General features: G+C 44.8%; 1 protein-coding gene across 1 annotated transcript in view; it reads left to right on the top strand.

The window, feature by feature from the left end:
- The window catches only part of PYROXD2 (pyridine nucleotide-disulphide oxidoreductase domain 2), a 55,363-nt gene that overhangs the window by 14,561 nt on the left and 12,932 nt on the right, over window positions 1–27,870 (top strand). Inside the window, exons 6-13 of the mRNA XM_069978925.1 lie at window positions 690–843; window positions 1,660–1,721; window positions 4,667–4,764; window positions 5,763–5,904; window positions 6,993–7,127; window positions 17,723–17,795; window positions 20,918–21,074; window positions 22,472–22,626. Coding sequence (XP_069835026.1) covers window positions 690–843; window positions 1,660–1,721; window positions 4,667–4,764; window positions 5,763–5,904; window positions 6,993–7,127; window positions 17,723–17,795; window positions 20,918–21,074; window positions 22,472–22,626 — 976 coding nt within the window. The remainder of the gene's footprint in view (window positions 1–689; window positions 844–1,659; window positions 1,722–4,666; window positions 4,765–5,762; window positions 5,905–6,992; window positions 7,128–17,722; window positions 17,796–20,917; window positions 21,075–22,471; window positions 22,627–27,870) is intronic.

Genomic DNA, 27,870 nt, shown 5'->3' with positions numbered 1-27,870 from the left:
GTGCAGCGGAACACAGCCTATTAAGCTATGGGATCCCGGCCGGAGCGTACACACATCGTACACGCTCCGTCCGGGATCCCATACGCCACCGCAAACAACTGACATGTCAGTTTTCTGTGGCCGGAATTCAGTGAATTCCGGCCGCAGAAAGACCTGTCAGTTCACACAGTGAAGCGAGCGGCTCCGGCCACTCGCTTCACTGTGGGCTATGGGGGGGTTCTGATGCGGGCGCGCTGATGCGCCCGCATAATAACCCTGCAGCCGAAAGATCATCCGATCCGGCCAGAGACCGGCCATTCTGTGACCCGGAACGGACAGTCTCTATACGTAGTGTGAACATAGCCTAAAAGTGAACCTACAATAAAAATTACACCCCTCCCCATTCTTTGTAGGTAGGAAAACTTTTAAAATCGTCAGTGTATCAAATACCTATTTTCCACACTGTATGTGCAAATGGTGAAAAACACAACAAAGCTCTAAAGAGTCCCATTCATTTTATATCAGTGGCGTCCATTGGGCACCATTTGGATCCACTGTACCGGGCCCGGCGTTATGGCTTCCAGCCCTGTATAGGGTGCTGCTGCCATAAGTTTGTAACTATGATTGGGGGAACAGAATGTTTACTTCTGACTCGCATATAAAGAATTTGTACAAAGGAATCTAATCTAACTTGTTATAACCCTCTTCAGGCTTATCCAAAATATGAGGATTTCATGAGGCGTCTTGTAGACGCTATAGACCCTCTGCTTGATGCACCCCCTGCAGACATCGCAGCCATAGCACAGGGGTCTCTCACCACAAAATTAAAGTCTCTTAAGACACTGCGTCCATTATTAAAAGCAGGTATGTAACAATATTTCTTCCAGGCCATTGTAGTCACTGAGCGGTGCAATAACACAGTTCCTTATAGGCTAGAGGGGATAGACTGGGGTCTATTACGGTAGATTGTTTGGTGTCTATATTTATTTAGGAAATCTGGGATGAAATTTGTTACATTAGAGGTTATTGGGGTCTCTATTTGGTTTGGGGTCTTTATTACTTTTAAAGGGTGTAGTATTTGGTCTTAATACTTTAAATTGGCTAGTTTGAGGTCTGGATTACTGTAGGGAGTCTAGTCTAGGATCTGTATTAGTTTAGGGAATCAGATCTGAGGTCTGTTACTTTACAGTGTCTAATTTAGGGTCTATATTACTTTATAGGGTCTGGTCTGAAGTCTGTTACTTTGGGGTGTCTAGTTTGGGGTCTGTATTACTATAGAGTACCTGATATGTGGTCTTTTACTTTAGGGTGTCTAGCTTAGGGTCTGTATTACTATAGAGGGTCTGATCTGAGATCTGTTACTTTAGGGTGTGTAGTCTGGGGTCTGATCTGAGGTCTCTTAAGTTAGGGTGTCTGGTTTGGGGTTTTTATTACTATAGAGGGTCTGATCTAAGGTCTGTTAAGTTAGGGTGTCTAGTCTGGGGTCTGTATAACTATAGAGGGTCTGATCTAGGGTCTGTTACTTTAGAGTACCACACAATGGAGATTCTTTTTCAGATTATTAGCAGCTGTAGTGTTATATGATATATATAACATATATCTTATATGATATACTGAATGATATACAGATTGATTGGTAACCTTAATGCTCATTTTTCTTGCTTATTCTACTTATGGTAGGAATTACACTGGGCAGTCAACTTCCCAAGTATTACCAAGTCCTTACTGCTCCAATATCCAAGGTAAGCGCACTGAAAATATCAGTACCTAGTACCATGCGCGCGCAGTTAAAACAATCCAAAAATATATAGAATATTAAGGGGGATGTCGCATTAGGAAAGTCCCATTACTTTATTGAGACTAAGTTTACATGAGAAAACTACTCAGCACATGTGATATATAGTATATCTGCAAAATGGGCAAAGTGATTTGCTGACATATGTATACCACAGTGCATCTTTTCTGAATCCATTAATTTCAATGGACTGAATATAGTCTAGTAGTGACTATGTTTGCTACTATAGATGAGCTAACCCTAGTGTGCAGCATTTGATTACCGGTGGCCATAGAATGTATTCATATTTCCCAGAACTCCCTACAGTAGGGCTGCATCCAACTTCTTCAGCCACCGGTATTCAAATGCCACACACTTGGGTTAGGACCAACCTGTGGGCGCTTAAAGTGTACCTGTCGTTATAACTTTCAAGATCTAAATCAACAGTAGATCTGAAATAAAGAAAGTGTCAGGCTGGAGAGACAAGGACAAGACAGTGAACCCTGAAACTTGCCCCAACCAATGTTCCCTGCCTACTTTCCACAGACGACCCTAAACGGTCGCAGACAACCACGGAGTCGGTCCCTATACTGAGTAGGTGAACACACAAAACGTAGACAGACACAAAACACAATGGAGGATAGTCAGCTAACAGAGTCAAAACCAAACGGACAACACAGTACAAAATCAGAAAGAGAGCGTATAGTCAGATGTCAAGCAAAAGGGCAGATCACGGGCAGAGCAATAGCAAGGGTATGAGGACAGGGAATGCTGGGAAAGGAGCAGGAGAGCTGGGACTAGTGTGACCAGTGTGATCAGAGACTGGGTCCAGCAGCTGAACCCTTGCACTGCGAGAAGTCTGACAGGCAAGGCAGGTGTGGCTGAAAAGTAAAACACAATTCAGACACAATTCATTCAGTGCAAACACAGACAGAAACTCAGCGCTTCCTCAGCCGCCCGTCACGGACCGAGGAGCGCAAAGTCACATTCCTAACAGAAAGTTTGCAATTTACATTCATTATTTTTTTGTTGTTATCATTCTGTAAATTTTTTGACTTGTGTTGGTTGAAAAAAACAAACTAAACACAGGAATTCAGGCCAGTACAGAGAGTCCCGGCTCAATGTGTCCATCAGTCACGTGACTGCCTTCTCTCTGTGAGCGCTCAGATGGCCTGGGATACACTGGACTTTTGACTTTTTCCTGTTTCTTGACAAAAAAAGTCAGAAAACAGGAAGTGCCGTGTTCTCCATGATAACTAAAAAATAAACAATGAATGTAAATTGCAAATTTGCTTTAACCCTTAGACGACCCAGGGCGTATAGTTACGCCATGGAAGTCTGTTCCCAGACGACCTAGGGCGTAACTGTACGCCCTGGGTGTTTCTCCCGCTATGAAGCGTGCTCCGGAGCGGAGTGCGCTTCACAGCAGGTGGGGGCCGGCTGCAATCAGCCGGGACCTCACCGGTAATGACACGCTGCAGCGATCGTGCTGCCGCGTGTCATTAACTCCTTAAACGCCGCGGCGCGACCGCGGCGTTTAAGTGTAAGTGACAGGGGGAGTCCCCTGTCACTTACTGATCGGGACCCCCGCAGTGTGACTGCGGGGATCCCGATCGGTAATACGGACCACCGGAGGTCTCTCACCTGCCTCCCTGTGGTCCGATCGGCGATCTGCTGCACTAAGCCTGCACAGGCAGGCTCAATGAGCAGATCGCCGATAACACTGATCAATGCTATGCCTATGGCATAACAATGATCAGTGTAAAAATCAAAGTAGTGTATGTAAAAGTCCCCCAAAGGGACTTCAAATGTGTAAAAAAAAAAAAAAAATTAAAAACACTAACACACTACCCCAAAACCCCTCCCCCAATAAAAGTTGAAATCACCCCCCTTTCCCATTATATAAATAAAACATATAAAAATAAATAAACAAATAAACATATAATATACCGTAGCGTGCGTAATTGTCCGATCTATTAAAATATAACAAGTGTCATTGTAAACGGTAAAGGTCGTACACGAAAAGAGGGAAAAAAGTGCGCGGATTACCGATTTTATGTTACATTATATATAAAAAAAATTAATAAAAAGTGATCAAAACGTCCGATCTTCACAAATACAGTATTATTAAAAACTAGAGATTATGGAGGAAAAAATGACACCCCATACAGCCCCATAGGTGAAAAAATAAAACCGTTATAAGCGTCACAATAGTCCCATTTTATTTATAATTAATTGCAAAAAAAAAAGGATTTCATTTAAAAAAAATATATAACATTAGAGAATCTGTGTAACCTGCATATGGTTGTGTTCTGACTGACCTATAGAGTAATGGTATCATGTCGCTTTTACCATATAGTGCATTATGTAGACACAGGAACCCCCCAAACCTTACCATATTGCATTCTTTTTTGCAATTTCACCAATTTATATCTTCATAAATAATATATTTTGAATTCCGTCATACATTATGGTAAAATGAATGACGCCATTACACAGTACAACTATTCCTGTAACAAATAAGCCCTTACATGGCCTTGTAGATAAAAAACTGAAAGTGCTAGAGCTCTTAGAAGGGGAGGAGGGAAAAACGGAAACACTAAGATCAAAATTTGCGCGGTCCACTGGGTCATTTTGGGCCTAGTCCTCAAAGGGTTAAATTACATCTTATTTTGGTTTAAATTTTGAAAGTTATAGCGACAGTGACACTTAAAGGTTCGCTCATCTCTCCTTGCTACATTTGCAGGCATATACCACATATAACATATATATATATATATATATATATATATATATTCTTGTGGGCAGTTGCCAACTTTAACCTAGTGGAGAGACTTATCAGCTTGATAGATTGCTGTAACTTTTTCAATAAATTATACCAATTGTCAAAAAGCATTTTTCTTTTTCCGGTAGATTCTGGATGAATGGTTTGAATCTGAACCTCTGAAGTGCACACTGGCCACTGATGCTGTCATTGGGGCAATGTCCTGTCCCGCCACACCTGGCAGTGGGTATGTGTGAGAAATAAAGATGACCAAACCTCATGAACGATTGGGTTTGTCGAATCACAGTGTGCGACATTTGATTACCGGTGGCTGCAGAAGTTGGATGCAGCTCTAGGGAGTCCTGGAAAACATAGATACAGCCTATGACCTATGGCTGTATCCATGTTTTTTAGGCTGCATCCAATTTCTTCCGCCACCAGTAATCAAATGCCGCACACTGGGGTTAGGACAAACCTGAGCGTGTTTGAGGTTCACTCTTCTGTAGTGATAAAGTCTTATTTATGGTTCTTTTGACCACCTTAGGTAATTTGGAGGAACCCTTCCAATCAAGCATGTCTTCCACATTTCTCCATTCGCACTTACAGCCAAGAGATGGGGGTCCCCCAGTAAAGTCTAAACTGGTGGATAGATGATAACCATTAGTGGTGGGAATATCCTAGCATACATAAGTACATGTCACTTGACCACTTGAAGTTTTTGGTGTGTGTTTTTTTGTGGTCAGATGTTTCATGGGATTAACAGTGACACATAAACATAAAATACTAATAATAATCACATGCGCACATGTGAAGTGGGTAAAATAGGCAAATGTCATATTTATTAGAGGGGTACACTGGAGATTAAAAAAAAAGTTTTTTAATCAACTGATGTCAGAAAGTTATTTAGATTTGTAAATTACTTGTATTTAAAAAAAAAACCTTAAGCCTTCCAGTACTTATTACCTGCTGTATGTCCTGCAGAAAGGGGTATATTCTTTTCATTTCGACACAGTGCTCTCTGCTGCCACCTCTGTCCATGTCAGAAACTGTCCAGAGCAGCAGCAAATCTCCAAAGAACACCTCCTGCTCTGGACAGTTCTTAACATGACAGAAGTGTCAGACTGGAGAGAATACACAACTTCCTGCAGGACATACAGCAGCTAATAAGTACCAGAAGACTGGAGTTTTTTTTTCTTCAAAATATTATAAAGAGATTATATGACTCTCTATTTTTTCCTATTACAGATATGTTTTACTCCATCATGTCATGGGGGAACTGGAGGGGAAGAAGGGATCATGGGGCTACGTAGAAGGAGGAATGGGCATGGTTTCCAAAGCAATTGGCAGGGCCGCCGAGGAATCAGGGGCTGAAATTTACACAGAAAAGGTAAATCTGTATATTGAGAGCACTCACTGACCTCTCCTGCTCTTCCCAAGCATCTATTTGTCCCTTTAATGTAGTATGGAGTATTCTGGTGAACATTTATCTAACATAGTGCAGGAGAAGTGGGGCAATAGCCCATAGCCATCAGTTACATTACTATAAGACCTCAGAATACAACAAACCTAATTCAGATCAGAATTTTGTTAAGGGCAAACCTATATATATTTTACATCCACAAACCCTTGCAATTCGATTGAACCAAACCTAGATCACCATAATGCAGGGTCCTGGTACCCATTTCCTAGCTACTTAGCATATAAAGTTGTCACCTGGCTTAGAAATACACTGGCACTTTGAATTGTAGCCAAAACAAAAGTATAGTCCAGCAGCACCAAGTGTTCCCTCTTGTTAGCAAAGTTCTGGATGCGCGCTAGAATACCCACAATCCGAAAAGGTGGTGGTATACAGATGAAAGAGCGTCCAACAGCCCACCCCTAGTGGGAGGAAACCCTCTCCCCTCTGTGACCCGGCTGCATTAGAGTAAATGGAGCCGCGTCATAGAGGGGAGGGGGTTTCCTCCCACTGGGGATGGGTGGGTTCGCCTCCAGTGCTTCAGGCCTGGCCAGTGACTGGGAATAGACCATCGCAGTGCACAGGAACAAGGCACGGTTCAAAAAAAAGAACCGCAGCACCGCCATCCTTGTGCCACCGCCAGTCAGATGTTAAAATCTTAAATTGATGTACCTGCTGGTACATTGGCTTTAAAGATGTTATCCAGCACTACAAAAACATGGCCACTTTCTTCCAGAGACAGCCCCGCTCTTGTCTTCAGCTTGGGCGGGGTTTTGCTGCTTAGTTCCGTTGAAGTGAATGGAGCTTAATTGCAAACTGCACCTGAACTGGAGACAAGAGTCGTGTTGTCTCTGAAAGAAAGTGGGCATGTTTTTGTAGCAGTGGATAACCACTTTAACACCGATATAAAACAGGAATAAATATATGTAACTTACGTTAGATACCCTCTAACATCTTTTTTTCCCCATCCATTTCGGGTTATTTAAAATTTCCTGTATCGTATTTCTTTCTAAATAAAGACGGTGCAGCAGATCATGGTGGATGACAGAGGAAAGGCCATTGGTGTGGTCCTAGAGGATGGAACAGAAATACACAGTAGGTTGGTCCTGTCCAATGCAACGCCTCACCGCACATTTCTAAGCATGACTCCAAAGGTAAGACTGCACATTGTCCCTGTCATTTACAAAAACTTTTCATGTCAGTCATGTCAAAAATTTTGATAGCTTGGAGTTTGAGTGTCCAGACCCCAACCGATTGGTAGATACTGCTGAGAGAAGCACTAGCACACAATCCTAACTTAAACAAAAGACCTTATGTGCAGTACACTAATCATAAAAAAGATCGACTACAAAAAGTATATAAATCGTATCTTTATTGCTTAAAATATGGCAGTATAAAATATCAGAAATCCACACGTGGATAACAGCACCCCAGGTTTAGGCAGAACAGGGTAACCTCATGATATACCAGGATATATCCGATGGTCTAACCATTGATCGTCACCACTGTACATTTGGGCCCAACAAATAGACCAACAAACTATAGGCCTATGGAGAGCTAAAAACTGAACTCAGGGCCATACAAGATTAAACAAATCTTAAAGACTGAACATAGATACTACATACAAAAATAGGTGCAAAAGTCAGCTCATCTCCTAAATTCTTGAGGCTACGACATATCCAGGAGGGAGCATGAGCCCGATGACAGCCAGCCACAATCCCAATGGAACACAAAATGAAGGTGATGGTGTCAGCACTCTGGAGAATAGTTTAAAAGGTGATGTCTTTCATATCCCCCCCAAAAAAAGGTTAAAAGTTCACATTTGCTACAAATAACCTACGCGTTTCGTGCGCATCCAAGCTTGAACAAACACGTAGGTTACTCTCTGGAGTGCTGAGATCGTCACCTTCATTTTATGAACATAGTCACTGGTTGACTACTTTAAAGCGACTCTGTACCCACCAGGGCCGGCTCCAGGTTTTTGTGGGCCCTTGGTCGAGAAAGCCTCAGCAGGCCCCTTGGTATAGCACACCTCAGGGCACACCTAGCACACCTCAGGGCACAACTACCAAATAAAGTTTGACAAAATACCAAAAAAACATAATTTAGTAACTCACAGGTGGACGTCTTCTTTGATCTGAGGCGATCGCTCTCCGTTTCCTCTCCATCTTGCCCAGACCAGTTTGGTGTCATGTGCAGTAAAGTAAGGAGGTTTGTGGGTCCCGTGCTGTGCCCCCCATATAGTAATAATGTTTCCATGCTGTGCCCTCCATATAGTAAAAATGCCCTCTGTCCCCATAGTAATGCCCCCTGCCATGCCCCCATAGTAATGCCTCCTGCTCTGCCCCCATAGTAATGCCCCCTGCTCTGCACCCATAGTAATGTCCTCTGCCCCCATAGTAATGTCCCCTGACCCCCATAGTAATGTCCCCTGCTCTGTCCCATAGTAATGCCCCCTGCTCTGCCCTCATAGTAATGTCCCCTGCCCTGCCCCCATAGTAATGTCCCCTGCCCTGTTCTGTCCCATAGTAATGCCCCATAGTAAATGCCCGTGCCCTGCCCCCATAGTAATGCCCCCTGCTCTGTCCCAATAGTAGTGTCCCCTGCCCCCATAGAAATGCCCCATGCTCTTCATCAAGACAAGAAAATAAATAAAAACATACTCACCTAAACCGGGCGGGAGACGGGTCCTCTTCTCCCTCCTGTCTTCTCCCTGCGCCGCAGGGATGGATCCTCCAGCAGGTATGATGACGTCATCGCTCTGCACCTGCTGGGGAGATCACATCCGCGCAGTGCTGCGGAGGGAGGCCCAGCCCGGTAAGCCATACAGGTGGAGAGTGGCGTCCCTTCGCACCCCTCGGCCTGCCTGGACTCAAGGTCGGCAATTTCTCCTATTCATCACTTGTCTGAACACTGCACATGTGCTGAATCGTTAAGACACCTGTGCACTTTTCAGACAGATGATGAATAGGAAAAACCCTGCCTGGGGCATTCCTAATGATGAGGAGGGTGGGGAGGAGGGTGGGGAGGAGGGACGGATGGGCGTCTCAAGCCTAGGGCATAGACACTCTAGGCCATGCCAATTTGGCACAGGGCTGCAAGTTTAAAAGTTGTTTTTTAGGACAATAACTGCATCACCTGCTGAACGGACCCCTAGGACAGATCCTGGATTAAAAGCAGCTATCCGAAGGTACAAGCGGTTTGGGGGGACAGATTGTGGGTGCAGAGTTGCTTTAAACTCAATGGATATTCCAAGAGTACACTGTGGTATATGTCACTTACTTACACTGGTGACATATGAGCACAACAAGATGTGAAAGGGCCCTAAGGGTCCTATTACACAGGCCAATGCCAGCCCGATCAATACTGTAAACAAGTGCCAATCTGCTAGATCGGCCCTCATTTAGGCCTAATTCACACGTCCGTTGTTTTGTCCGCAATTGCGGGCACACAATTGAGGACAGGACATGAAACCAATGTTATCCTATGGCCCCGTTCACACGTCCGTACGTGTATATGGGGCCGCGATCCGTGCCGCAAAAAAACGGACATGTTGTAATGCGGACCGTTTTTTTGCGGCACGGATATCTGGGGTAATTATGTGTGTACGTAGGGCTCCGTGAAGCACGGAGCACTACGGATACACATATGGTAGTGCGGGCCGCGGCTGCGGGTCCGCGGCCACGGACTGCACTACGGGTGTGTGAATGTGGCCTTACTGGGCCTATTACACAGCCCGATAATCGTTCATCAAGGGCTGCACGGAAAGCGTTAGTGATGTTCATGCAGCCCTTGTCCAAACAGTTATACATTACCTGTCCGCACTCCCGATCTTCTCCTGCACTCTTCTTCCTCCCCACTCCCACACTCTGCAGCTTCAGAACGGCCCGTCTGAGCTGACAGGCTGCTCAGCCAATCACTGTCTAGGACTGCCACGGATGATTATCTCTCTGTGTAATAGGGCCCCCAGATATAAGTAAATTAATAAGTAAACCCCAATGCCAATGGGGCATGTGACAGACCGCGACACACGACTAGTGCGGACTGTGCACGCTTCTTCTTGAGGGCCCCATAGCTTTGGATATTCACTGACTCGTCCACAGGTTCTGTCAATCTGAGCAAAAACAACAGAACTAGAAGACTGAGCAGATGACTGAGCACAGAACCAATTGTGAGGCTCCTCGGCAATCACAGCGATAGTCACAGATCTCATGTAACCATTTTTAATTGTCCCCCTGGAGGTTTTCTAACATTACAAGTAAATTTTATATAAGTCTCAATTACAGTTCCATAGTCCAGAATCCCATTAAGGCCTGATTGATGCTGCCGGGGAAGACGACTGGTAGCAAATATAATTACAATAATGCAACTTCCCTATGAAGGATGGTCGGAGGTTAATAACAGGAAAAAATAATACAAAGGGTAAAAGCGACTTTGATGTTTGTCATGTCATCTTCGTGGAGGCGGCCATATTGCGGTTTGAACTTTAGAATAATTCCAGTGGGAATAATTTCTTCTAGTTGGGAGGTAATAGTCATATAGAACAGGCGAATGTTGAAGTAAAATGCTGGAATGCAGCACTCATACAGTGTAATGCTAGGTTCACACTATGTGGAAACAACGGCCGTTATTTCTCAGCTTGCTCAGCTCTATGATTGTCTCAGTGGGGAAAGGGATGGCAGAGGAATCCGGCAGAATGGACAACCTCTTTAAATTGCGTCTGGGTATGGTTAGTTTACACAGTTTTTTTGATTGTAACATCTCTTTGTATTAGCCACTCCTGTTGTGGTCACATGTCATGGATGTAAGGAGCTTGGTCATTTGACCCTTCCATAGACAGCTTCAATCTGAAGTGTGTAGTCTGAGGGGTGTGTCTCCCAGGATCAACCTTTCTAGGTTAGAACCAATCACTGCAAACCTCTCCCTAGAAGTCTGGGGGTTTGTAATTGGGCCTAGCTGAGCTCATCTAGAGAACATCTGAGAGAACAATTCTACTTCAAGAACCTGTTCCTAATCCAGACAGGAAAAGTTGACATAGGAGGGAAACTGTACAAGGACTCTCTTACAACTCTTAAAGGAGAAGTCCGGAGCTGCAATTATTTTCAAAGAAGGCAGGGGTAGGGGGGGACTTCATAACCACAACCACTCACTTGTCCCCGTGCCTATCCTGCGCCAGATTGCCATTTTGGGACCTGCACCGCCCTCCGGAATCTTCTTCTCAGCCGACGTCACGACCCAGCTGATTTAGAGCCAACTCAGCCAGTCAGTGACTAGAGCGGGACTCTGCTCCAGTCACTGATTGGTTGAGCAGGCTGTCCATCAGCTGGTCGCGCCTTAACCCCCCCCCCCCCCCCCGAGTTGTGATACGTCACAGAAAATGCCTTTTGGCGGGGGTCCCGGACCGTCTGGCACAGCAATTTGTGGGCACGGGGAGGTCAAAGATGTGTTCAAAGAGGTCCCAGAAGTCAGACCCCCATAGACCAAACATTGCTGGCTTATGTTAGAGATAGACTATCAATGTAATACAGTGTCCTTTAATGGTTAGTCAGGATCTAGAAAAAAAAAAGTTGTACTTTGCATTGGTTTTCTGTCGTAACATATTTTAGCCTAAAGGGCTAACAAAAAATATTACATTTTAAGTGGCTTTTTATTTAAAGCAGTGATATAGGAGCAGAATTACACACACAGCAAATCTCCCTCCTGGGATCATCATATGCCACTTCTATTGCTGAAGGCATCGAGATAATGATGTTAGAGGCTTCATCTAATGAATAATGAGAACATTATCTGCTAGAAACATTCTCTGTATACACGGCCTCATAGACAAATGACAATATCGGCAGCCACGTGGTTAAAACTCTTCCAGGGCTATGGCCAGAGCCGACTGGTGCTCTCTGTATAATGCTTACTAGTGCTGTCTCTATGATGCTTATTAGTGCTGTCTCTATGATGGTGACTGGTGCTGTCTCTATGATGGTGACTCGTGCTGTCTCTATGAACATGACTGGTGCTGTCTCTATGATGGTGACTGTTGCTGTCTCTATGAACATGACTGGTGCTGTCCCTATGACGGTGACTGGTGCTGTCTCTATGAACATGACTGGTGCTGTCTCTATGAACATGACTGGTGCTGTCTCTATGAACATGGCTGGTGCTGTCTCTATGATGGTGACTGGTGCTGTCTCTATGAACATGACTGGTGCTGTCTCTATGACGATGACTAGCACTGACTCTATGATGGTGACTGGTGCTGTCTCTATTAACATGACTAGCACTGACTCTATCACAGTGTCTGGTGCTGTCTCTATGAACATGACTGGTGCTGTCGCTATGATAGTGATTGGTGCTGTCTCTATGAACATGACTAGCACTCTTTACCCTGTAGCTGTCGTTATCAATGTGCAGGGCCGGCATCAGCACCCGGCTCACTGCTCGGACAAGTGTCGGGGGCCCCTTGAGTGGCTGTGGGCCCCGGCACTTGCCCGAGTAAGCCGGGTGCTGACGCCGGCCCTAAGCACTGACTATGACAGTGACTGGTGCTGTCTCTATGAACATGACTGGTGCTGTCTCTGTGATGGTGACTGGTGCTGTCTCTATGATGGTGACTGGTGCTGTCTCTATGATGGTGACTGGTGCTGTCTCTATGATGATGACTGGTGCTGTCTCTATGATGGTGACTGGTGCTGTCTCTATGATGGTGACTGGTGCTGTCTCTATGATGGTGACTGGTGCTGTCTCTATGAACATGACTGGTGCTGTCTCTATGAACATGACTGGTGCTGTCTCTATGAACATGACTGGTGCTGTCTCTATGACGGTGACTGTTGCTGTCTCTATGAACATGACTGGTGCTGTCCCTATGACGGTGACTGTTGCTGTCTCTATGAACATGACTGGTGCTGTCCCTATGACGGTGACTGGTGCTGTCTCTATGAACATGACTGGTGCTGTCTCTATGAACATGACTGGTGCTGTCTCTATGAACATGGCTGGTGCTGTCTCTATGATGGTGACTGGTGCTGTCTCTATGAACATGACTGGTGCTGTCTCTATGACGATGACTAGCACTGACTCTATGATGGTGACTGGTGCTGTCTCTATTAACATGACTAGCACTGACTCTATCACAGTGTCTGGTGCTGACTCTATGAACATGACTGGTGCTGTCGCTATGATAGTGATTGGTGCTGTCTCTATGAACATGACTAGCACTCTTTACCCTGTAGCTGTCGTTATCAATGTGCAGGGCCGGCATCAGCACCCGGCTCACTGCTCGGACAAGTGTCGGGGGCCCCTTGAGTGGCTGTGGGCCCCGGCACTTGCCCGAGTAAGCCGGGTGCTGACGCCGGCCCTAAGCACTGACTATGACAGTGACTGGTGCTGTCTCTATGAACATGACTGGTGCTGTCTCTGTGATGGTGACTGGTGCTGTCGCTATGATAGTGATTGGTGCTGTCTCTATGATGGTCACTCGTGTTGTCTCTATGATGGTCACTCGTGCTGTCTCTATGATGGTCACTCGTGCTGTCGCTATGACAGTGACTGGTGCTGTCGCTATGATAGTGACTGGTGCTGTCGCTATGACAGTGACCGTTGCTGTCTCTATGATGGTGAATGGTACTGTCTCTATGACAGTGACTGGTGCTGTCTCTATGAACATGACCTGTGCTGTCTTTATAAACATGACTAGTGCTGTCTTTATGATGGTGTCTGGTGCTGTCTCTGTGAACATGACTGGTGCGGTCTCTATGAACATGATTTGAGCTGTCTCTATGATGGTGACTGGTGCTGTCTCTGATGGTGACTGGTGCTGTCTCTATGAAAATGACTGGAGCTGTCTCTATTATGGTGACTGGAGCTGTCTCTATGATGGTGACTGGTGCTGTCTATGATCGTGACTGGTGCTGCAGGGCCGTCTTACCCATTGGGCATGGTAGGCGGCTGCCCGGGGGCCCTTGCATCCTAGGGGGCACCTGCCCGCTGTGACAGCGAGCAGAGGCCCCCTAGGACGCAAGGGTCCCCGGGCAGCCGCCTCCCATGCCCAGTGGGTAAGACGGCCCTGCGCGCCCCCCCCCCTTCCCCTTCTCTTGCGACCGCAAGCACTTTCTTGCTTGCGGTCGCAAGAGGAAATCCGGCCCCGGCTGATGTGTCGCTCCCCGGGGGATTCTCCGGGAGCGCACGCATCAGGAACCTCAATGCGCGTCGCTGGGGCTTCCTGTACCGGAAGTCCCGGCCTGGGCGCACACTGAGCTTCCGGATGTGTGCGCTCCCGGAGAATCCCCCAGGGAGCGACGCATCAGCCAGGGGCAGAAGAGGAGAGGAAGCAGCGACGGGGGAGCACTAGTAGGTGAGTTGGGTGTTTGTTTTTTTATCTATAAGGTGGGAATATGGGGGAGCCATCTATAAGGGGGGGATACAGGGGGGAGCCATCTATATGGGGGGATACAGGGGGGAGCCATCTATAGGGGGGATACAGGGGGAGCCATCTATAGGGGGGGAATACGGGGGAGCCATCTATAAGGGGGGATACAGGGGGAGCCATCTATAGGGGGGGATACAGGGGGGAGCCATCTATAGGGGGGATACAGGGGGAGCCATCTATAGGGGGGAACACGGGGGAGCCATCTATAAGGGGGGATACAGGGGGGAGCCATCTATAGGGGGGGAATACGGGGGAGCCATCTATAAGGGGGGATACAGGGGGGAGCCATCTATAGGGGGGATACAGGGGGGAGCCATCTATAGGGGGGGATACAGGGGGGAGCCATCTATAGGGGGGATACAGGGGGAGCCATCTATAGGGGGGATACAGGGGGAGCCAACTATAGGGGGGGATACAGGGGGAGCCGTCTATAGGGGGGGATACAGGGGGGAGCCATCTATAGGGGGGGATACAGGGGGAGGGGGGAGCCATCTATAGGGGGGGATAAAGGGGGAGCCATCTATAAGGGGGGAATTCGGGGGAGCCATCTATAAGGGGGGGATACAGGGGGGAGCCATCTATAGGGGGGGATACAGGGGGGAGCCATCTATAGGGGGGATACAGGGGGAGCCAACTATAGGGGGGGGTACAGGGGGAGCCATCTATAGGGGGGATACAGGGGGGGAGCCATCTATAGGGGGGGATACAGGGGGGAGCCATCTATACGAGGGGGGGATACAGGGGGAGCCATCTATAGGGGGGGATACAGGGGGGAGCCATCTATACGAGAGGGGGGGATACAGGGGGGAGCCATCTATAGGGGGGGATACAGGGGGGAGCCATCTATAGGGGGGATACAGGGGGGAGCCATCTATAAGGGGGTAATACAGGGGGAGCTATCTATAAGGGGCCAATACAGATGTGCAGTGTGTAGAGAGATGAGGATGGTGACAGAGTGTGGAGCCTAGTATGTCTGTCTGGCAGATTCTGTGGATTCGTGGCTCGGAGAAGTTCTCATAACGGCACAGGGCAAATGGAAAAGAAGATGAAAAGGGAAGAACTCCGATCAGAGAAGACGTCCCATGTGAGTCACTTGATCTATCTGCACTGTAATGTATATGGTGTACAGAACCTGTGTAGAGCTGGGTACCTCTATATGACTGGATGAGGTGATAGTGATCTGTGTACAGTGGATTAGTCAGTAGCAGCGGTGGTGTTAGTCAGTATGCGGTGGTAATATTTGTTGATTGTTATCTGGCATATATATAGAGAAGGGCAAAACAACATGTCTCATATAGACAGAGGAGCAACAACATGACTATTATATTATATATGAACCATGTTGTTTCCCTGTATTCTGTATACAGGGAAACAACATGGTTCATATATAATATAATAGTCATGTTGTTGCCCCTTTCTCTATATATAAGCCATGTTGTTTCCCTGTATATTGTATTATACAGTATACATACAGGGAGACAAGGATGTCTAACCCCCATTCAAAGAGTTAAAGAGAACCTGGCAGCACCCGGCCCTATCTGAGGTGCTGACAGTGTGCTGTAGCTGGCGGTCCCCTTGTGAGCTTGTTACCTTTTGTAATATGCTCACAAGGGGATCTACTGTAATGAAGAGTCAATGAGGAGTTGTGCCTCAGCGTTTGTGCCTCACTCTAGCACTCCTCACCACTGCTTTCTCCTCCCTCTCCTTCTAGAATAATCAATGCTGCCCACCCTACTGCTGGCTCAGCTGTAAGACAGAATCTGCCATTTGCAATCAGACTGGTGCTGTTTCTGATGGTGACTGGTGCGGTCTCTATGAACATGACTTGAGCTGTCTCTATGATGGTGACTGGTGCTTTCTCTATGATGGTGACTGGTGCTGTCTCTATGATGGTGACTTGTGCTGTCTCTATGATGGTGACTGGTGCTGTCTCTATGATGATGACTGGTGCTGTCTCTATGATGATGACTGGTGCTGTCTCTATGATGGTGACTGGTGCTGTCTCTATGATGATGACTGGTGCTGTCTCTATGATGGTGACTGGTGCTGTCTCTATGATGGTGACTGGTGCTGTCTCTATGATGATGACTGGTGCTGTCTCTATGATGATGACTGGTGCTGTCTCTATGATGGTGACTGGTGCTGTCTCTATGATGATGACTAGCACGGTCTCTATGAAACAGACTATTTAGGAAATGGCTGAATAGACTCTGTTACCTTTTCACAGTAGAGGACGGCTGAACTTCTGCTATGTAGAGGAGATATTTCTATTTTACCATCTATTAATAGTTTGGCCACTGCTGCAACTATTTTTACTGCTTCAGTTTAATGGTTAAATTTAAACTTTCCTGTCGTTCTGTGTTTTCAGCTCCTCTGCAGGCCTATGTATGCAGAGTCAGACTGGGAATGAAATCCAGCCCTGTTATGTGAAAGCACTAAGGCCGACTTGCTGCATTTTTCACCAAAACTACCAGTCAGGAATAAAGGAGTGATGTCTGGGGGTTTATGCCTTCTCAAGGAGTAGGAGTTACCACATATCTAAGTGCAGGTACAGCTGGGCCTGCCCAGGAGGAAGAGTGGCCTGCAGTATACAGAGAGAGGTCAGATGGGAGGAGCTATAGAAGTCTGCCCATGAAGAAGAGGGGAGGAGACTCTGAGGGTGGGTGAGTGGCCTGCAGTATACAGAGAGAGGTCATATGGGAGGAGCTATAGGAATCTGCCCATGAAGAAGAGGGGAGGAGACTCTGAGGGTGGGTGAGTGGCCTGCAGTATACAGAGAGAGAGGTCAGATGGGAGGAGCTGCAGAAGCTGAGGAAGAAGAGACTCAGGGTGAGTGACTGACTGACTTACTGACTTGTGGCATACGAAGACAAATCAGAGGGTGAGAGGATAGAAAAGCTGCTGAGTAGGAAGATGAAAGCTGTGTGTTACATTCACTTGGCCATCTTACATTTGCCAGAATTGTCAATATCGCAGTTTATGTTTCTCCATGGTTACAGACTACAAACAAACCCTGTGTAGTCTGATTCTGAAGTTACTTTCGTCCATCTGCCCCTACCCCTAGGTACACACTCTACAAGGTACATTAACATGGAATATTAACAAGGAATACCGACACATACGTCTGCATAAGAGCTGTATATATAAAATGGTCGGAGACTTTTAATCAAGGCGAAGGTTGACTAATTTATTATCATTATGGATCCATTGGAGTAATACATTATTAGTTGAAAATCTGCACCCACCCTTAAACACCCAGCAACGCTGTAAATCTTTTGTGATATTGTATATATAAAGAAGTTTTTGTGTTTTTTCTTTTATCTTTAGGAGCGGTTGCCGGAGGATTTTATAACAATGATTACACAGTTTGATGCCAAGTCCCCAGTTACCAAAATAAATGGTAGGTTTACTGAGACTCAATTATGGCAATTAGCTAACGAAATAAAATATATTTACTCTGGTGCTAATGATCTCATCCAAGGCGCGGGGTAATGTGTCTGCGAGCGGCGGGGTAATAATGGAATAATAAATGGCAGCCGCTTTTATTTATCTACCCAGGAAAGGCTGTAATTCTGTAAGAGATCTCAGAAACTTGCTCTGTAAAATGCTGATAGATCCATTTACACAGAGACGCTAAGCTGTGAATATTATTCAGGTCAATAGGATGTCTGTGTTCATGCAATGGCATTAGGATGTGTGTATGGCCGCAAAGGGGGCAGAGTCACACTGGAGCTCTAGTGTCTCGGGGGGCTCAAAGGACTCTCTTACTCAAAAATGTCGGAAAATGCAGCACCAAATTAAAGGTGGATCCTAGGACTTTGGTTTAAGAGCTCCCTGTACTGGGTGGGGGGCAGAGTGGGGGAAAGGCATGGTCTGCATAGCGGGGTTTACAGCACTGTACTCTGACCCAGGAAGTCTCCCTCACCTTCCAAATCATAGCAGATCCACTTCAGGCTGGGGCTTACATCAGGGGACAGGACTGCGGAGGTAATCTCTTCATAGCTGTAACCCCTCTCTCCCCAGACAGAGAATGTTGCATGTTTGTGCCCACATATGCCTGCAGTCTCTGTCAGCCCTTGTTTTTCCCATCCTCTCCATTCCTGCTATAATGTGCCTGCACTTACACTCATCTATACACACTGCTGCTGTAATGTGCCTGCACTTACACTGAGCTATACACACTGCTGCTATGATGTGCCTGTACTCACACTCAGCTATACACACTGCTGCTGTAATGTGCCTGCACTCACACTCAGCTATACACACTGCTGCTATAATCTGCCCGCACTTATACTCAGCCATTCACACTGCTGTATAGAAAGGTTTCTGTCACTGTGATCTCACTTCCTGATTTGTCCATGCTGTACACACATTGCTGTCATGTGACCACACAGACCTCTGACAGCAGCCCTGCTTCTCTATTCTAGCCTGTTGTACTACGCTACTGCATTATGGGGATCTGCAACTTAATCCTGTATCTACAAACTGCTGCTGTTTTTTCAGGTTTATTCCCCTACTATACATTATACTGCACATGCTGATTGCTATACTGCACAGTAGCTTATAATATCACATATTCAGCTGTTTCTTAATGTTTGTTTCATTAATTTTACATGTTATTCAGAATAAAAAAATATTATTTTTGGGGTGTGGAACCAATTGTCTGCATTTTAATGATTTCTTATGGGAAAATTTGCTTTGGTTTAAAAGTGGATTTGGATTACAAGCACGGTCCTGGAACTGACTGTTAGTTTTAACTTTAGGTGAAAATAGTGCAGTTATTCATTTTGGGGGATTGGGATTGAAAACAATGATCTATTGTACTTCTGTGTCCAGGCAGAGCGCCACTCATGTACAAAGTCTATTTAGGTCAATGGGGCTAAAGCACAATGCAATGTATATAGGCTGTGTTACCTTACATCTAATCCGTAGGTGCACCTGCTCTTCTCCACAATGGCTGAATAGAACAATCTGTAATAAGTGCTTCTTCGCCTGCCGCTGCTGCTGGGTTATTTTTTGCTTGTGTAAATATGCTGAGCAATGAAGTCATTGGCAAAAAATGCTGAAATTCCTCAATCTAAATGTATTTTGTCACACTATTAAAACGTAATGACTACATTGTTTGGATCTGGGTAGTGAATGAGCTGTGGAAGCTGCAGTGTAAGCAGATATGGGGAGCTCAGTCTTCATTATTTACTTGTGGATTTTTCATGGAGTGATTTATTTCAGCATCTCGAGACGTCCTTCACAAAGTACCTGGCACAGGCATGGTGTTTTTAGGTATATTTTAGAGAAGGTTCTCTAACCCCCATTCAAAGAGTTAAAGAGAATCTGGCAGCACCCGGGCCCTATCTGAGGTGCTGACAGTGTTCTGTAGCTGGGGGTCCCCTTATGAGCTTACCTTTTGTAATATGCTCACAAGGAGATCTACTGTAATGAAGAGTCAATGAGGAGTTGTGCCTCAGCGTTTGTGCCTCACTCTAGCACTCCTCACCACTGCTTTCTCCTCCCTCTCCTTCTAGAATATTCAATGCTGCCCACCCTCCTGCTGGCTCAGCTATCAGACAGAATCTGCCATTTGCAATCAGATATAAAATCACCTGCAATAGCAACAGTTCTTTCTTTGGTTCGATTCCCCTGATGGAAATGAAACATAATTATTTATTTATTTTCATTATTGTATCAAGTGCAAAGAATTCCCAGTCAGGTCCAAATTAGTTTAATTTTTTTTTTACTACAATGATAATATATATATATATATATATATATATATATATATATATATATACTGTATATACATCTTTTATTTTTTTTCCTCATCATTGTATAAAAAAAAATAATTTTAAAACTAATTGGAACTTCTTTGCAATGATAAAAATGATACAATAATGAGAAAAAAATAAATATATTAAAAGAAAAAATCCTTTCTTCCGAAGCCAATGGGATCATCGCTGTGCAGAGAAAGAGCTGACCAATATTTCATTCAGGAAACATATTAGACAAGTGTATAACTTTTTATTTTGTAAAAAGAGTCCCCCGTTAAGCACAGTAATAAGTTATACACATAGATGTCCCCTCTGCCCTGATTACAATGTTACTAAGATTTTTTACTAGTTAAAGGAGAAGTCCGACGCATTATAAAATCCGGCAGCCAACAGGGAGGAACTGATTACAAGTATTAACTTACCTCTTCCCATGCCTGCGGAGAGTGGACGCTGCAGGACGCCTGACGGGTTCTCTGGCAATGACACGTCACGACCTGGCTGATGGGCTGACCGCTCAGCCAGTCAGTGATGGGGACGGGATGCTGCTCCAGTCATTGATTGGCTGAGCAGCCAGTCCATCAGCCGGGACAAGCCAGGAAAATGTCTACCGGCCGGAGTCCTGAGGATGGTCCCGTCGCTCACCGCAGGCACGGGGAGAGGTGAGTTACTACTTGTCATCAATTTCCTCCCTGCTGGACTTCTCCTTTAAAGTATGGTTTTATTGTTGAAATCACACTGAGTTTTCTCTCTGTTTTAGTTGCTGTGGATCGGTTACCAAACTTCTTGTCTATGCCAAACACACCAGATGGCAAACCAATGCCCCATCACCGCGGCTCCATCCATCTAAACAGTGAGAACATGCAGATGCTTAATACAGCCTATGAGGACGCCAGGAACGGGAGGCCGTCTGAACGGTAAACAAATGTGTTTTCTCCATATGGATTACATTGTATACTGAGCTGTGTATGAAGCACATACCCTAACAGAAGAGGAACTCTAACCTGAGTCATAGCAATGTAAATCACTAGGATTTCCCCTTGCTTGTCAACGATAGAGATGAGCATGCTGGAGTCCAATTGTTCTGCATTTGATTTCCGGTGGCTGAAGAAGTTGGATGCAGCCCAAAGGAGTCTGGTAAGACATGGATACATTCTATGACCTATGCCTCTATCCATGTTTTCCAGGACACCCTAGGGCTGCATGCAACTTATTATACTACCTGTTGCTTGATAAAGGCCCATGTTTATAGAAATATGTTCCCAGTGCACAGACAGTAACAAGACAAGGTTAAGAGTAGCGTCCAACCTATGGCTCCCCGGCTGTTTGGAAACTACAAATCCCAGCATGCCCTGACAACTGTGGACTGGGAGTGATGGAAATGCAATTTTTAAGATATGAAGAGCAATGGGTTTACAGGGTTTTTATGACTTCTGTCACCCCCCAGTATTCAGCTAAACAGGTTGTACACTTCATACCACTAACACTGCCGTACATTAAATAGTGGCTGGATCTGGTATTGCAACTATCCCTATTGAAGTAAATAGAAACAACTTCAATACCAGGTAAAGCCTCTACACAGTGTACAGCAGTGCGGCTGACAGGACTTGAAGAGAAAACTTGAAAGAAGAAGAATACTTGTACCCATGTTTTGAACCTTTGTCGTTATACCACCCTTTGCCCTGCAGTGTCAAGTTACCCGTTCTATCAGGGTGACACAAGCCCCAGTCCTGGTTACCTGAGTTGAGCGAAGTGTCCAAGGTTGTCCCGTTATCACTTGCGTTGCGTAGGCTTTTAGCTGCTTTGCTCTATCCGGATCACTTCCTCTGCCTTAGGATACTGTCCTGCACTTTTAGAGATCACGGCATGGGTTGGGGTGATCTCTGACTCGTCTTTTCTGTAGGTGTTTAGCACTGTATCTTGAGGATAAGTGTTGCTTTAAAAAAGAAAGTCTCCGTGTTCTCCATAAGTGTCTGTCTACTACCAAACTCCTGACTAGACTGACCTGTCCCCCTGGTTGTTGTGTTGTGTAAGGGTAGGGAAAGAACAGCATTGGCTGGTACAGATCAGGTGGTACATAAACAGTAACCCTTACATGACTACAGCTGTCTAACATAAAACAATAGTTAAACATAACAGTGACAACTTGTGGTACAAATAAAGAATGCAGCCTCATTACCACTGAAGGGATAACTTTGCGACTGGTGCCTAAAGCACTTAACTGTAGGACACCACAACAGATTGTTTGTTAGATCCCAGGAACCTCTGTTTGGTCCTGATGAAACATAACCACAGCTTCCTATACTCTTCACAGGCCTATGATCGAGCTCTGTATCCCCTCATCACTGGACCCGACCCTCGCTCCTCCAGGATGCCATGTTATTTCCATGTTCTCACAGTATACACCGTACACCCTGAGTGAGGGGCGGACATGGAGCGACGAGGAGAGAGACAGATATGCAGATAATGGTAAATGACGCTTTATCACGCCTTACTACCTACTCTTCTTTCTCATATATATATATATATATATATATATATATAATTTATTTATTTTTTGGCCACAAACAAGCAGCTTCAAATGCCAGTCGTTGCCCCTACCACTTTTCTCTATGGCGTCTCTCTGCTCTGAAGGACAGCTGGCGTCCAGTGATGGGTAATGCTTCGGTACACCTGCAGAGGCACAGCAGCATACACTTACTGGATCCCCCAGCCCCTTGTGTCCCCTGAAAGAGTCCTCCCATAACTGTCCCTATGAATCTATCATTTCCTGTGTCTGGACAGAGAGCAGGAAGCTCAGAGTAAGGGGGGGGGGGGGGCACTGGAGTATTGGCCCTGGTGGGAATAGGTGGCAGGTGAGTACATGCTTTTTATTTTCTGCACTCCCTCCCCCATTGTGAATACTTATATTACTAATATTAATCTGGACAACCCCTTTAACCTCTTAGGGACATATGACGTACCGGTACGTCATATGTCCCTAGGGGGTGTTCAGAGCGGGACCGCCGCGATCCCGGGTGCCGCGTGTAGCCCGGGACACGGCTTTTAGGTAATCAAAGGCTTTGACAGCTGCCTCCGATTACCAGAGGCAGCCGTTCCCTGGTGTCTAGTGGAGGAGATCGCTCCTCCGGGACGTTGTCCCGGAGGAGCGATCTCCGTGACTGAAGCCGGCCGGGGTCCGCTCCAAGATGGCGCCGACCCCGGCTTGGCACTCGTTTGTTTTTGGCTGCAGCAGCCGAAAGCAAACGAGTGCCGAACTCATTGATCTTTGCTGTATTACTATACAACAAAGATCTCAATGAGAGATCAAAGTGTATATACTAGAAGTCCCCTAGGGGGAATAACCCTAACCCCAGGGGGAATAACCCTAACCCCAGGGGGGAATAACCGTAACCCCAGGGGGGCTTCTAATATAAGTGTAAAAAAAAAAAAAAAAAGTATTGTTATTAGTAAAAACTAAAAAACACCCTCCCCTAATAAAAGTTTGAATCGCCCCCCTTTTCCCATGTTTTAAATAAAAGTAAATAAATGAATAAACATGTTTGCTATCGCCGCGTGCGTAATCGCCCAAACTATTAATTAATCACATTCCTAGGTGGAAAAATGCAAGTGCTATGGCCTTTTAAACACAAGGAGAAATAAACGAAAACGCAAAAACGAAAATTGGCCCCGTCCTTAAAGGGTTAAAGGGCTTATCTAGTGAAAATATTTTTCTTTCAAATAAACTGGTTTCAGAAAGTTATATAGATTTGTCATTTACTTCTATTTAAATATCTGAAGTCTTCTAGTACTTATCAGCTGCTGTATGTCCTGCAGGAAATGTTTTCTTTTCAGTCTGACACAGTGCTCTCTGCCACCCCCTCTGTCCGAGACAGGAACTGTCCAGAGCAGAAGAGGTTTTCTGGGGGAAATTTGCTACTACTCTGGACAGTTCCTGTCTCGGACAGAGGTGGCAGCAGAGAGTACTGTGTCAGACTGAAAAGAAAATAGCCTTTCCTGCAGGACATACAGCAGCAGATAAGGATGGGAAGATTTGAGATTTTTAAATAGAAGTAAATTACAAATCTATTTAATTTTTTAAAACCAGTTGATTTGAAAGAAAAAGATTTTCGATGGACAACCCCTTTAAGCTTCCTCTAAGAGGACATGTATATCATACATAGAAGTATAAAACAGATGACATCCCATTTGCTCTTCTTGCATGGATGCCACATTACACTCACGCTATTCATCATTCACATAATACTAGCATGTGCTCGCAGAATATGAGGAACATGAGTTTTAGATTTTGGGCATTTGTGCTGCAGTAATAATGTAATTTTATTTAGTAGGTCACCAAAGTCATGACTTTTTGATTTAGTCCATGAGATCGTGAGGATCTCCATTATATTCTTTTGCTTATAGACTTTTCTTCCATATACAGCTGGTCCATCACTTTCTATGTACAGTATGTTGCTCATTCTAAGGCCAAGAGCAGCATTACGACTAGTGTTGAGAGAGCATGCTCAGTCGAGTACAGCATCGGAGTGCTCGATCAAGCTCAATGCTCGACAGAGCACCTCGTGGGGCTCGGGTAAAGGGCAAACCTTCAATAACTGACGGCTGAAGAGTATAATATACAAAAATTTGAGAAAATTAGAAGGGTTTCTGCAAGACACATTAGAACTCTGGCGATATGCCGTCAATTGCTAGGATACTGTGTGCTTTGCAAAAACTTATTACATTTTTTTGTTCTAATTTTTGTATATTTCATTTAAACATCCCTTCAAGGGACGAAATAAACAAAAAATAGAACCGAAAAATGTAATATGTTAACCAGGCACCCTCCGCTCTGCCGATGTTAAATGGTCAAATCTCCCATTGATTTCAATGGGGTTCGCTATTAAAGGGGTTATCCAGTGCTACAAAAACATGGCCACTTTTCCCCCTCTCTTTTCTCCAGATTGGGTGGGGTTTCAAACTTAGTTCCATTGAAGTAAATGGAGCTTAATTGCAAACCACACCTGAACTGGAGACCGAGGGAAAAAGTGGCCATGTTTTTGTAGTGCTGGATGACCCCTTTAAATGCACTCGAGCATTGAAAGAAGCTTGACTCCAGAGCACTCGCTCAACACTTACTAAAACTATGAGAGTTTATAGAAATTAGCCCAGAAACGGTAAATGTTACGTATAGATAAACTTCCTGGTATTTACCAACAATTCCGAGCCGCAAACATATATTACCACAAAAAGGGGAACCGAAAATGTTCAGCAGCTGACTCATAGCAGAGGACCTTGTTGCTGGGGAAACCTCTGGGGAGATGCGGCTGCCCGTGCCTTGGGTCTAAGAGGCTAATACTGCATAAAATGGAATTAACATGGATACAATTTGTTTATAAAAGGCAGGGCTGGGTTTATAGAGACATGGACAATAAGCAAAATCCTGTTTATTATATTAGTTAAACTAATCTATGCTTATCCCAGGCTGCTTACAACCTCAATGATCGGCTGTAATCTGTGGTGGAATACATTAGCAAGCATTCCATTTCCCTGCAGCTCTCCGCAGGTAATATAAAGCATTACATGCTGTCCAATGAAATCAATAAAAGAAAAGACAGAGCTCCATGGTGCAGATTTCCAGTGGCAGTGGACTAAAGGAGGAGACGTATGGGGACACTCATCTGATGTGGTTGTGTAACGATTGAGGGAGGAACAACTACTCACAGTGTATAAGAATAGACACAGACCGCAGCCTCTCCTATGATTTCCTTGCGATAGATCCACGTAACGAAACTCCACTCAAAGCACAGCGAATGTTTGATAAAGCGCACGTCACGCCAGCAGTGGAATTAAAATCCCCTTTATTGAAACACACACAATAATGGGGGAGATTTATCAAACATGGTGTAAAGTGAAACTGGCTCAGTTGTCCCTAGCAACCAATCAGATTCCACCTTTCATTCCTCACAGACTCTTTGGAAAATGAAAGATGGAATCTGATTGGTTGCTAGGGGCAACTGAGCCAGTTTCACTTTACACCATGTTTGATAAATCTCCCCCAATGCATTTCGAAACCGGACCAGTTTTTTTTTCTTTAGGAAACAGGGCCGGTTTTGAAACGCATCGTGTGTTTCAATAAAGGGGATTTTAATTCCACTGCTGGTGTGACCTGCGGCTTCCCCAACCTATGCTGTGCTTAGAGTGGAGTGTTGTTACCGCAATGAAATCAATAGTCTGTCAATGTAATGTAAAAATCTGCCGGGTCCTCCAGAGAGGGACATCTGTGTAATGCAATTTCAGCAAAAAATTGACGAAACATGAGAGTGGCCTATTTTTTTTTTATTTTTTTTTTTGCACAGTACGATATACAAATAATTTGTAGCATATTCCATATCTGTGTGTATATATATATATATATATATATATATATATATATATATATATATTAAGATGTTATCACAGTCCTCCTGCCATCCGTACAGAGTATGTAGTGTTATCTAGGCCAGGGTGCAAATCCTCACTATTAAATTGCTGTTGCTTTAATGTGCTGCCAGATAGAAGCTAATGCATACTAGTAAACCACACATATTACAGCCATAAATTGCAGTGTAATCCAATAAACATGCTGCAGAACTTATAAAGTGCTGTCCGGGATAATAACATGGTTTAAGGATTATCCCAGTTTTATAAATAAATTCTTTAATCTCTTTACTGCTGAGAATATTTCTACTTTGTATTCCTAACACTTTCCCCATGAATACATAAGCCAGCATTTACACATAGATATTCTGCAATGTCTCAACTTCCGTATTTTTGGTAACTTAAATATAATTTACGGCTGTGACAGTGGCTTCTACTGAGAAATCAGATTATTTTTATAGCGACAGGGGACGTGGTGGTTTAACGCCGCAGACAAGGTTTGGCGTAATAAACAGGATATTGTTCTGGTAGCAACGTACAAAAATATCATAATATATGTATAAGAACTGAACTATGCTGTTTGTAGTGTCGACAAATTTCCCATTGAAAATGGAGATTAAAGGGGTTGTCCAGGCTTAGAAAAACGTGACCACTTTTTTCCAGGAACAACACCCTCTTGTCCTCAGTTGCAGATCAGTTCCTTGATGTGAAAGGAGCTAAACTGCAATACCACACCCGACCTGAGGACAGGGGTGGCGCTGTTTTTTTTCTTCAAGAAAGTAGCTGAGCGTTTTCTAATCCTGGATATCCCCCTTTAATATTGCTATAATGATGCCTAAATAATACAACCGTGTTGTACATTAAATAATAGTGTGCCTAAATCACTGTACAGAGGCTAATATCGTTATACAGTGCCTAAGGAATATAATATATATAACATATATATATATATATAATATATAATATATTAAGATTTGGCCATAGTACGGTCTACATACAGTTTTCCGAGTCTATAGATTGTTAAAGGGAATCTGTCACTAGGTTTATTCTGACTTAAATGAGGGCTAGTATAAACTAGTGACTGAAATGCTGAACATATCATTGTATTACTTATATCATACTGTTCAGCCGTTCTCCTAATATGCAGGAGAATGAGATTTGTGCTGCACCACTCCCCCCGCCCCCCAGCTGTTGATTGGCAGTTGGCTGCTTAAAAACAGCACGGATAAATAACTGTCAATCAATAGCTTGTGGGCTGGGTTTGCTGGAGCTCATGAATATCCAGGACTACTGATCACATAATAGACAATAGTT

This window comes from Dendropsophus ebraccatus, chromosome 8 (genome assembly GCF_027789765.1).
Source record: "Dendropsophus ebraccatus isolate aDenEbr1 chromosome 8, aDenEbr1.pat, whole genome shotgun sequence".
NCBI classification, from domain to species: Eukaryota; Metazoa; Chordata; class Amphibia; order Anura; family Hylidae; genus Dendropsophus; species Dendropsophus ebraccatus.
Note: the sequence above shows the minus strand (reverse complement) of the source record. Positions and strands in the feature narration are given on the sequence as shown.